The sequence below is a fragment of the Trachypithecus francoisi genome, unplaced genomic scaffold (assembly GCF_009764315.1).
Source record: "Trachypithecus francoisi isolate TF-2019V2 unplaced genomic scaffold, Tfra_2.0 Lachesis_group10, whole genome shotgun sequence".
Taxonomy (NCBI): domain Eukaryota; kingdom Metazoa; phylum Chordata; class Mammalia; order Primates; family Cercopithecidae; genus Trachypithecus; species Trachypithecus francoisi.
The window spans coordinates 98,173,703-98,186,119 of record NW_022681455.1 but is presented as its reverse complement, the minus strand read 5'-3'; the positions used below and the strand labels follow the sequence as shown (position 1 = coordinate 98,186,119).

General features: G+C 50.5%; 1 protein-coding gene across 3 annotated transcripts in view; it reads right to left on the bottom strand.

Annotated features, from left to right (window-relative positions):
* Positions 1-2,945: 2,945 nt before the first annotated feature.
* Positions 2,946-12,417, bottom strand: part of DRC7 (dynein regulatory complex subunit 7) — a 36,820-nt gene continuing 27,348 nt past the window's right edge. For 2 of the 3 annotated variants that reach the window (XM_033218570.1, XM_033218571.1), the window contains exons 11-19: positions 11,395-11,523; positions 11,105-11,233; positions 9,405-9,625; positions 8,028-8,243; positions 7,382-7,492; positions 6,919-7,029; positions 5,426-5,620; positions 3,331-3,470; positions 2,946-3,236 (exon numbers count right to left, since the gene is read on the bottom strand). In XM_033218570.1, the coding sequence (XP_033074461.1) occupies positions 3,143-3,236; positions 3,331-3,470; positions 5,426-5,620; positions 6,919-7,029; positions 7,382-7,492; positions 8,028-8,243; positions 9,405-9,625; positions 11,105-11,233; positions 11,395-11,523 (1,346 nt within the window). In that variant the 3' untranslated portion in view covers positions 2,946-3,142. The remainder of the gene's footprint in view (positions 3,237-3,330; positions 3,471-5,425; positions 5,621-6,918; positions 7,030-7,381; positions 7,493-8,027; positions 8,244-9,404; positions 9,626-11,104; positions 11,234-11,394; positions 11,524-12,417) is intronic. The other variant, XM_033218572.1, reaches the window with a different exon arrangement.

The following is a 12,417-nucleotide window of genomic DNA, read 5'->3' as shown; positions in this document are numbered from 1 at the left end:
AACTTGAAAACACAATATCATGATACCACGTAGATTCCAGCACTTGTTAACAGTTTGCCATATTTGCTTCGTCTGTGTGTCTTTTTCTGAACCATTTGAAAATTGTAAATACGACATTTCACCCCAACACCAAATACTGAGCATGTAGCCCTTAAAAATAAGGCCCTTGGCCAGGCGCAGTTGCTTGAACCTGGGAATCACTTGAACCTGGGAAGCAGAGGTTGCAGTGAGCCGAGATGGGGCCACTGTACTCCAGCCTGGGCAACAGAGTGAGATCCATTTCAAAAAATAAAAGTAAAGGCCGGGTGCGGTAGCTCACGCTTGTAATCCCAGCACTTTGGGAGCCTGAGGTGGGCGGATCACGAGGTCAAGAGATCGAGAACATTCTAACACTGTGAAACCCCATCTCTACTAAAAATACAAAAAATTAGCCGGGCGTGGTGGCGGGCACCTATAGTCCCAGCTACTCGGGAGGCTGAGGCAGGAGAATGGTGTGAACCCAGGAGGCAGAGCTTGCAGTGAGCTGAGATCGTGCCACTGCACTCCAGCCTAGGCGACAGAGCGAGACTCCGTCTCAAAAAAATAAAATAAAAATGACCTTATTCTACATAACCATTGTATCACCACTGCTAAGAAAATTTAATTCTCTAACAACCAGTCCATTTCCCCATGTCCCCAGTCATCCCAAAATCCTTTTATGACTTTTTTCTAACTAGGAACCAATCAGTATTCAGCACACTTGACTCTTTTAAGTTCTTTCCATTTCTGTCCCCAACCTTTTATTTGTATGACATCGATCTTTTGAAGAGATCAGGCCATTTACCTAGTAGATTGTCCCACGTTAGGAATGTTTCCTTTTAGTGTCATTTACCTGAATTTCCTGAAGTTCTTGTTCGATGGAAGTTCTTCTTAAATGCATTTCTTCCCTTGAATTTCTTAAGTTAGGGCTAAAGGCTTGATTACATTCATGACAACAAGCACTTAAAAACACTCCAGAGGACACACTGTAAGTGTACAAGGTTGATGAATTTTTACAAACTGAACACACCCAGGTCAAAAAGCAGAACATGACCAGAAACCAGAATCCCCTCCCAGGGCTCCATGCTCACATCTATTCACTAACCCTCACACTCCAAGAGTGATGGTTGTCCTGACTTCTAATATCACTAGTTACTTTTGCTTATTTTTGTTCTTTACATAAATGGAATCATTCAGTATGTACTTTTGTGTCTTGAATCTTTTGACATTATACTTAGGCAGTTCGACCATATCATTCCATATAGTTGTGTTGCAAGTTCATTTGTTTTCATTGCTCTATGATATGGTTTGGCTGTGTCCCCACCCAAATCTCATCTTGTTAATTGTAGCTCCCATAATTCCCACATATGGGAGGAACCCAGTGGGAGATAACTGAATCATGGAAGTGGTTTCCCCTGTACTGTTCTCATGGTAGTGAATTAGTCTCATGAGATCTGATGATTTTATAAGGGATTTTCCCTTTCACTTGGTTCTCATTCTCTCGTCTGCCACCATGTAAGAAGTGCCTTTCGCCTTCCACCGTGATTGTGAGGGCTCCCCAGCCACGTGGAACTGTGAGTCCATTAAACCTTTTTCTTTACAAATTACCCAGTCTTGAGTATGTCTTTACCAGCAGTATGAAAACAGACTAATACACTCTATAACCTCAATATTATTGGCATTTGGAGCTAGATCATTATTTGCTGTGGGGAGCTGTTCTGGGCATTGTAGAATGTTTAGCAGCATCCCTGGCCTGTATGCTCTAGATGCCAGTAGCATTCTCCCTAAGCAGTTAAGGACAACCCAAAATATCTGTATTTTGTTTCCATTCTGCTCTTGATGGACATTTGGGTAACTTCCAAGCATGGTGCTATTATCAATAATGCTGCTATGAACATTCTAGCACATGCCTTTTGGCCGATAGCTATCTATCTACATTTCTGTTGAGTTGTTCATCATTCTTACTTGATGAATGATGGATTGGAGTAGAATCTAAGGGTAGAATTGTTGGGCTTTAGTTTAGATTTAATAGATAATGCCAAGCAGTTTTCCAAAATGGTTGTACTGATTTATACTTTCACTAGGAAGGGTATTTGGGAGTTCCAGTTGTTCCTCATCATCACCAGTACTTTTTATTTTTTTCACACCAGAGGGGGTTGTGACATTTCATTTCCCAGATGACTCATGAATTTGACAATCATTTCATGTGTTTTTTGGCTAGTTTTTAAGCTAACATTTAATGACTGCTTTCTATGTGCCATTTCCAGCCTCCCTGCTTTATGTCTTTTTTTTTTTTTTTTTTGAGACAGGATTTTAATCTGTTGCTCAGGCTGAAGTGCAGTGGTGCAATCATGGCTCACTGCAGCCTTGACTTCGTAGGTGAAAGTGATCTTCCTACCTCAGCCTCCTGAGTAGCTGGGACTACAGACTCATGCCACCATGCCTGGCTCTTTTTTTTTTTTTTTTTTAAGAGATGGGGTCTTTCTTACTATGTTGCCCAGGCTGGTCTCAAACTCCTGGGCTCAAGCGATCCTCCTGCCTCAGCTTCCCTAAATGTTGGGATTACAGGTGTGAGCCCCACACCTGGCCACAAGTCTTATTTAATGCAACAACACTACCCCATTCTACAGATGGGTATCTGGTAAGAAGAGGATCTGGGATTCAGCCCTCAAATCCTGGGGCATGCATCTTAGCTTTCCCCATCCCACCTGGTGAGGTGGGCCACCCTAGTCACACTGAGATCTAACCAGTTGTTTGCAGATGGCTGCAGGACCATCTGCAGAGGTGCTGTGAAGACCTGACATTCCAACAGAGAGAAGGACAGGAAGTAAATGACAGGCCAAGGGGAGGAAGCAGGTGGTCCCAGGCTATAGATAATGGAAGAAGAGAAAGCCTGCTGCTGGAGCTTGTGAAGTGCGAGGCACAAATGGCCAATTAAAAGTGTGTCTATTTACAGGAAAACAAGAGAAGCAGGAACAAACAGGGCTGTAGGAGAGGTGGGCTGGCAGTGAGGCCAGGTGTCTGTGTAAACAGGCATTGATTGGGTAGAGGGAACACAGGAGCCAGGCTTCAGGGAAGAGGTTTCCTTTCTGTGGCAGTTCTGGCTGAGGCCCCAGGAGAGACATCAAGCGAATATTTTCTGGAGCTCCCCCAGGCGTGGGTCCTTGTAGAGCTTTTCCTCCAGAGCCAGGTACTTCAGTGGGGCCAGTTCCTTGTGTCTGAAGTCAGAGGGGCAAGGAAAGACGGTGAGGGGTAACAAAGCTGGTGGTCCAGCCTCCCAGTGGGTTCTCTCCGCCTGCCCTGCCTGCTCACCGATTGAGGCGCTGCTCCAGGATGCGAATGCGGAACATGGCCTGAGAGCAGTAACTCAGGTACAGGTCTTCATCCTCAGGTGTTAGCGTCACCTGGTTCTCCTGGTACCACTGCTGCTTCTTTTGCAGCTCCTGGGTCTCCTGTGGTCACAGGGAGGACAGAGAAGGAGGGCTGACAAGGCTGACCTTCACCCAGGCTGCAGGCTGCAAGCCCACTGGTCACTAGACAGCCCCATGACAGTTGGCCCCACTGTCCCCACCCACACAAGCCACCTATCCATAGCTGCCACAGAGGCAGGGACCACAAAATATCTTGGGTGGGAGCCAATGGGGTCATGTTTATAGGGATGTCATGTCTATGAGGTCAGAGCAGGGGTCAAGACTGAGAGAGCCATGTAGCTCTGGACAAGTTACTGGCATTTTCAGAACCTGCAATTTCTTGTCTACAAAATGAGGGTCATTGTACTACCCCCTCCCCTTGTAGAGCTCCTTGTGAAGATTAAGTGACATAATCTTAGTAGTGCATGGGAACTACATGGTGTGTGCCTGACCAACAAAAATGGGTCAAGGACTAGGAGTTGTTATAATGTACCATCTCTCTGTCTACCCAGCCATCTGCCCATCTATTCCTCTGCCCATCCCTCCACTCATCCCTGCCCATCCATTCATCCATCCATCCATCCATCCGTCCATCCACTCATCCATCCAACTGCCCATCTATCCACTCGCCCATCCATCCACTCGCCCATCCATCCATCCACTCATCCATCCACCCACCCACTCACTCACTCATCCACCCATCCATTCATCCATCCATCTACCCATCCATCCATTCATCCATCTACCCACCTATCCATTCATCCATCCATCCACCTACCCACTCACTCACTCATCTACCCACTCACTCACTCATCCACCCATCCATTTATCCATCCATCCATCCACCCATCCATCCATCCATCCACCCACCCACCCATCCATTCATCCATCCATCCATCCACCCACCCACTCACTCATCTATCCACTCACTCATCCATCCATCCATCCATCCATCCATCCATCCATGCACCCACTCACCCGTCCACCTACTCATCGATCCACACACTCACTCACTAACCATCCATCCATCTATCCATCCATCTACCCATCCACCCACCCACTCATCCATCCACCCACCCACTCACTCACTCGTCTACCCATCCATTCATCCATCCATCCATCCACCCACCCTCCATTCATCCATCCATCCACCCACCCTCTCACTCACTCATCTACCCACTCACTCATCCATCCATCCATTCATCCATCCACCCACCCACTCACCCATCCACCCACTCATCCATCCACCCACTCACTCACCCAACCATCCATCCATCCATCCATCCATCCATCCACCCACCCACCCACTCATCCATTCACCCACCCACTCACTCATCCCCCCAATCATCCATCCATCTATCCACCCATCCATCCATTCATCCATCCACCTGCCCACTCATCCATCCACTCACCCACTCATCCATCTGCCCACTCACTCACTCAATTCATCCACCCCATCCATCCATCCACCCACTCACTCATCCATTCATCCATACACCCATCCAACCATTCATCCATCTACCCACCCACTCATCCACCCCCCCATCCATCCATCTACCTATCCATACATATACTCATACACCTATCTGTCTACTCACCCATCCATTCATCCTCCCATCCATCTACCCATCCATCCATTTATCCACCCATCCACCCACCCATCTATTCATTCACCCATCCATCCATCTATCCACCTGTCAATCCACGCACCCATCTATCTATCTATTCATCCATCTATCTACCCATCCATCCATCCCCCCACCCACCCACCCACCCACCTATCCATACCTACACCCATCCATCTCCCTATCCATTCATCTATCTGATAAACAAGTGTGAGGAGGAACAACTCAGTCATTTGGAAACTCCAAGCATTGACATATTCATCCCCCTCATCAGGCCCTCATAAGCCTGTGAGGTGGTGGGCAGACAGCCCTAGGCCCATTTTCTGGATGCAGATGCTGAGATCCCTTCCCCAACAAAGGCGCTGGCGGCACCTTCTCAAAGCGGGCCTGGATGAGGTTGGCCTTGTTGATGAGCCGCTGCTTGAAGTCGCTGAGGCACTCATCCTTGAGGCGCACCGCCTGCCAGCGTGTTAGTTTCTCTCCTGGCGGGAGCTGGGCCAGGAATGGGGCCAGGTAGTCCAGCTGGGTCTCCATCTGCCGCAGGTGCTCTTCATGCATCACCCGCTCCTGTAAGGGTGAGGGGCAGTCAGCTGGATCAGCAGGAACTGCAGAGACGTCTCCAGCTCTGCATCAACAGTGTGCCAGCACAAAGCGAGACCTCACAGCCAGGTCCCGGTCCCGGTGCATGGTGCCTCCAAGACAGGCCTTAGAAGGGCCTGCATGCTGGTCTCTGGACCTGTGGGTTTTTTTTGTTTTTGTTTTTGTTTTTTTTTTGAGACGGAGTCTCACTCTGTCGCCCAGGCTGGAGTGCAGTGGTGTGATCTCGGCTCACTGCCAGCTCCACCTCTCGGGTTCACGCCATTCTCCTGCCTCAGCCACCCGAGTAGCTGGGACTACAGGCACCTGCCACCACGCCCAGCTAATTTTTTGTGTTTTTAGTAAAGATGGGGTTTCACCGTGTTAGCCAGGATGGTCTCGATCTCCTGACCTTATAATAAGCCCGCCTCGGCCTCCCAAAGTGCTGAGATTGCAAGCGTGAGCCACCGTGCCCAGCCTCTGGACCTGTGTTTACTGGTGACAGCCAACTCTTTTTTTCTTACATGAATTTGTGTCTCTCTACCTGAGCTTTGGTTTCCTTCTCTGAGGATCTGACAGGATCATGTCTGTAAAGCACGCAGCCTGACGCCTGACAATCCACAGCAGATGCTTATTCAGTCAATGGTAGTGGTTATTAATGATGTTAGTTAAAAACTGCCAGTAACTCCCTTCACTTTTCTTTTCCACCCTGGGGCCTGTGTCCTACATCTGCAGACAGCGGGTAGTGAAGTTGGAGACGTGGGGGCAGACACCTTTCCCTGGGATCTGAGAACGGTCATCTGATGCACCGTCCTGCCTCACGATCCCCAAACTATTTTTAGAAATTGGTGAAAGGGATTCAGAAGCCGGCCCTGTAAACCAGGTGGGGCCTTGCAACCCGAGGGTGTAACCCGAATGCCCTCCCTGTGCTGGAGAGCAGGAGAGCTCAGGCCTGGAGCCAGAGGTAGCTCACTGGGGCCACTGACCCAGGGTGCAACCTCAGTGGGAGCCCTGAGTAGAGGTGGGCACATAATTTTAATTCTTTTCCCAACCACAGGCCTTGGCTTGGTTACAGACCCTGGGGATGGGGGGAGACTTTGCCCAAATCCCAAGTACTTTTTGGGATGAACCATAGAAATGGTCGGCTCGGCAGCAAGGATGACCACATGGTATCAATAACCGTATCCCCCACAGAGGGTTTCTCAGCAGAATCCCTCATGGTCCCCACCACCCTGGAGGCCAGGGGGGTCTAGGAAAAGCTGGGTCCTGGAGAAGGGATTGGGACTGACCATGGCCTCCCGATATTCCTTGCTCTTCTCATTCCGCTTGGTGTCATAGATGGAGATGGTCAGCGTGTGCGCCGCCTCCTCTTCCTCTCGAAGCTTCAGGATCTCCAGCACCTGAAATGAGAAGTGTTGGAGGGCGTGATGAAGACACCCCCCACTCCTGTAACCCCAGCACTTTGGGAAGTCAAGGAGGGCAGATCGCATGAGTTCAGGAGTGTGAGACCAGCCTGGGCAAAATGGAAAAACCCTGTCTGTTGAAAAACAAAAACAAAAACAAGAAATTAGCCAGGCATGGTGGTGTGCGCTAGTAGTCCCAGTTACCTGGGAGGATGAGGTGGGAGGACCACTTGAGCCCGGGATGTACAGCCATCATTGCACCACTGCATTCCAGCCTGGGTTACAGAGCAAGACCCTATCTCAAAAACAAAGATACCGCCCACCTGCTCACTCTTCCATAGGACCCTACCTCCAGCTCTGACTCCCAGACCTGATGTCTGGACAGCTTCTCCTCCCTCTTCAGGTGCATCATGGCCTCGTACTGGTAGAGCAGCTTCTTGGTGTGCTCCATGGGCTCCACCTGGGACAACAACCACCTCGGTAACACAGAGAGGCTGCCATGATCGGGGCATAGGACCACGTGGGTTCAAATCGACCCCTGCCACTTTCTAGCTGTGTGACCTCGAGCAAGTTGCTAAACCTCTCTGAGCCTTAATTTTCTCACTTATAAAAATACAGATAATAATAAAAGAGAAACTGAAGACTCAGAAAAGCTGGGGACTGTGCCGGGAGAGTAAGGGTTTGACTAGGAAGGCTAGCCCCTCCCCCAGAGCCTCCCTAGGATCTGAGGTTTGCCCTGACCAGGAGTGGGGAACATGAGGAGTCGTCTTAGTCTGCTGAGTTCTCTTTTTTGGTAGAAAAGGGAAGATTTTCAGAGGAGCTGCAAAGAGAAGGGTCCCCAGATGGGAACTTTTGGTTTTCCCAAGGGGCAAAGATGAATTTGGGGGCCACAATTCACCAGTGCCCATCCAGTTTCTCCCAAATTGCTGGAATAAGACAAAGAGCCCCAGTTCCTCCTACACCCGACCCCTGCCCGCCATGGTCCCCAGGCCCACCTCGAAGCTGATGCACATTTCGGGCGTCATGATGATCTTGTTGCCCTTGCTGTCCACCTCGGTGCGCCGCAGGAACTCGCGCTTGGAGGCTGTGATGTGGTCGTCGCGGCAGTGGTAGCGCAGCTGGATGCGCTCCTCCGCCAGCAGAAACACGCGCTCTGCCACGTCCTCCTCCGCGGGCTTCGCTGGGTTGCGGAAGAACCGCTCTGTGATTTTCTGGGAGGCGAGAACAAGCAAAGGATGAGGGTGTGAGAGATTTCTGTGCATGCCCGTAGGCAGGAGCAACGGACCTTCAGGACACTGGAGTCTGGGGTTGTTTGGGGATTCATGTGGAATAGCCCCTCCTGCTAAGCAGACAATGGATTTCGTGGGTTCTCAGGGCCACCCCACTCTAGTCCTGTATGTTGCTGGGCCCCTCCTCAGCTCCTTCAAGACTCTGCTTGCCTACCTCAAGAGATGGGGAGCTCACCACCTCTGCAGGCAGCCTACTCCATTGCTAGACCCCTAGACATCCCTTACTGCTAGAAAGAGCTTCTTTGGCATGCTGCCATTACACACAGTTGCCAACTAAATTGTAATGATATGGAGGGGAAAATGCACAATTTCATGTTAAGTGGGTAATACAGGGACTACAATTCCCAGATCCCTATCTCAATTACTAGAAAAAACTCTCAAAACCAAACCTATAATCCATGGTAATATATGAGAGATGCCATTCTGAGATATTTTTGCTTTTCTCTACATTCTTACATGTTTTCCAAATGTTTAGTCATGAGCGTGTATTTTTGCATAACAATAAGGAAATAACACATGCTTGGCCCCACGGTTGAGGGCACAGTCTGGCACCAGACAACCCCAGGATGTTGCATTTGGTGATACGATTTGGCTTCGTGTCCCCCCACCCAAATCTCACCTTGAATTGTAATAATCCCCATAGGTCAAGGGCGGGACCAGGTGGAGATAATTGAATCATGGAGGTGGTTTCCCCCATGCTATTCTCATGATAGTGAGTGAGTTCTCCTGAGATCTGATGGTTTTATAAGCGGTTTCCCCTTTGCTCCACCCTTATTCGTGCTCCTGCTGCCTGGTGAAAAGGACCCTTCTGCCATGATGCAAAGTTTCCTAAGGGCTCCCCAGCCATGCGAAACTGCGTCAATGAAGCTTCTTTTCTTTATAAATTACCCAGTCTCAGGTATTTCTTAATAGCAGCATGAGAACAGACTAATACATTTGGTAAAATGCTTTGTTCATCATTGGTGCCCTTGGATATGTCTCAGGCCTTAATGTCACCCCAGAGCCAGGGCTCTCACCATTCAGAGGTGACATCAGCTGCCAGAGAAGGAGGGCGACCTGTTCCCAGCCCCGGCGAGCTCTTACCACAATGGGCCGGGGGTTTGACTCTGCGCTGCTCAGAGCGAGTTTCTTGACTCGGGGTCCGAAGTTGGCATGGCGGTAGGAGAGGAAGTCTGGGCGTCCTTGATAGTACTCTGTCATTGTCCTGGCTGTCTCCTCCCGCTTTATCAGGCCATCCACACGGGCCGTTTCATAAAACTCAATGACACGGTCCATCTCAGGTTGCATGGACTTGTACGAGTGCACTGGGTGGGGAGCGGGAGGTGGGAGGAGACAGCTACATGAGCACTAGGAAGTATGGCTGCTGGCTTGATCGTCCAACCCCAGGCCCAGGGAGAAGACAGCCCCACATTATGGATGAGGTTAGCTATGGAACCAGTCCCCTATTGCTGGGTGTTTAGGTTGTGTACAACTTTTTCTGATTATTACCAACACCATGATGAACATCTGCATCGTGCATTTTTCATTCTTGTCCATTATTTGCTAAGAATAAATTATCAGCAATGGAGTAGCTGGGTCCAAAAGTGTACTTTTTTTTTGAGATGGAGCCTTGCTCTGTCACCCAGAGTGGAGTGCAGTGACGCGATCTCAGCTCACTGCAATCTCCGCCACCTGGGTTCAAGTGATTCTCCTGTCTCAGCCTCCCGAGTAACTGGGACTACAGGCACCTGCCACCACACCTGGCTAATTTTTGTATTTTTAGTAGTAGCAGGGTTTCACCATGTTGGCCAGGCTGGTCTCAAACTCCTGACCTCAGGTGATCCACCCAAAGTGCTGGGATTATAGGTGTGAGCCACTGTGCCCAGCCAAAAGCATACACGTTTTGTGGTCATTATCAATATTTTGCCCAACTGTCCATAAAAGTTCCAATTTGCTGTCACATCAACAGTGACACAGAGTGACTGTTGCTGCCACACTTGTTCACACCCAGTAGTACCATTTTTTTCATCTTTGCCAACATGGGGGTTATAAGATGGGTCCTTTATTGGTTAGGGACCTTATTAGTTTCTTTTTTTCAATATCAACCTCCAAATGAGGTTGATCATTTTAAAAAATGTATATTACCCCTGTACTTTTCTTTTGTAAATTTCTTGGTCAGGATTTTTTTTTTTTTTTTTTTTTTCCTTGAGACAGGATCTCTCTCTGTCACCCAGGCTGGAGTGCAGTGGCATAATCTCGGCTCACTGCAGCCTGGACCTCCTGGGTTCAAGTGATTCTCCTGCCTCAGTCTCCTAAGTAGTTGTGATTACAAGCACGTGCCACCACTCCTGGCTAATTTTTGTATTTTTTGTAGAGATGGGGTTTCACCATATATCTCAGGCTTGTCTTGAACCGCTGGGCTCAACTGCCCACGTTGGCCTCCCAAAGTACTGGGATTACAGGTGTGAGACCCTGTGCCTGGCACTGCCTCCTTTAAATATGGCCTCCGCCGTGCGACCTCGTGGTGAGGTTCTGGCCTGATTCCAGCCACTGAACAGGCATGTGGTGCCCCCTTTAGCTTTCCTGGAGGAGCATTTGTCATGTTTCCTTAGATTTTCTGAGCTTTCCCTGACCTCCCACACATCAGGTTTGCTGAGGGAGGCAGGGCAGCTTCTACTACTTGCTGCCCAAGAACCCGTGTGTAATATGTATGCTGGTTCCTCCCACCATATACCACCTGCCACAGGGTGTGTGAGGCCTCTACCCCAGGCTCCTGGCCGGCCCAGGATAGGGGAGCCACGCACCGCGCAGAGCCTGGGAGTGGCCGGGTTTGAAGTAGTCAGTCTTCAGGTCTGTGGTCTTGTTTATGTGTTTCAGCTCTAGCATGTCCTCCCGGTTCTGGTACCACTCCTTTATCTCCAAAATATTGGTACCTGTGGGGCCGATGGATGTTTGCTGCAGCCAGGCCAGCTCCCCTAGTCTTTAACCCCCACTTACTCCAGGCACACAGAGGCCAGCAATGCCCCCAGAGAGAGTAGAAGCCACCCCCGCCCCTGGGCGGGCCTGGACCCATGGCCAGAGCAATCCCCCTTACACTCGAGGTCCTCGTAGGTGGTGAGGCGGCTCACAAGGCCGTTGCTGTTGAGGTACGGGGCCCACTTCTCCAGCTTTGCCCTCTTGTACTGAATCACCTTCTTCCCGTTCGGGCAGCGGGTCTCAAATGCTGTGGACACAGTCAGCTGGGGTCTCTCCTTCCTAGTTTGGGGGAAGGGGGGGCCAGCCCTGCCCAGCTACTCATCCATCCACTGCCCGTTCTCTGTGTACTGAACTCCTCTGGCCCCAAGCCCGATCCAGGGAGGCCGAGGAGAATAATCACCAGAGGTGGCCCCAGCCCTAGAGCGGTTCTCAGGCCAGACAGAAGCACAAATCCATCCAAGATCTGAGTGGATTTGAGCCCCATCAGAGGGTCTGCCCCGCAGCCAACCACACTATTCCACCCACTGCCAGGCCTTTGCTTGTACAGGTCTCTGCCAGAAACACTATCATCCTCTCCTCCTCTTGTTGGACTGACTCCTTCAGATCCTTCAAAACTTTGCCCAGGTGACCTCTAGCCTACTTCTGGTACCCCTTTCTGCTCACCCATCCCCAGGCCCTAGCCCCAGTGCTGGGCTGGACGTGCCTCCTCTGGGTTCCCGTGACACCCTCTCTGGCACTTCCCACCCTGATGAAATGGCCCATGCCCTCCCCATAGGCCTGGGTGCTTCCTAGGTGGGCACCAGCAGATATTGACATGGAGCATGACAGTCCCTGCCCTCCTGCCTTCTCTACCTGCCCCTGTCTGGTCCTGAGACCCCCCCGCACCATCTGGGCACTGCCCATAGCCTCCTCTGGGTAGAAGAGTGTGAGAGGGGAATGGGCTGGGTTCCCAGGCCTTGCTGCCGCCCACACGCCATCATCCCACACATGCTCACTAAGCTGCGTCGCCCTGTGTGCCTGACTGGTGTCAGGGCCTCGGGGTCAGAGCTGAGTGCTTGTGGCAGGAAGGGAGGAGGGAGGGAGAGAGGGTGCAGCTGAAGGTGGGAAGGGTGGAAATGTGGAGCACGGCATTCCCTGCTGT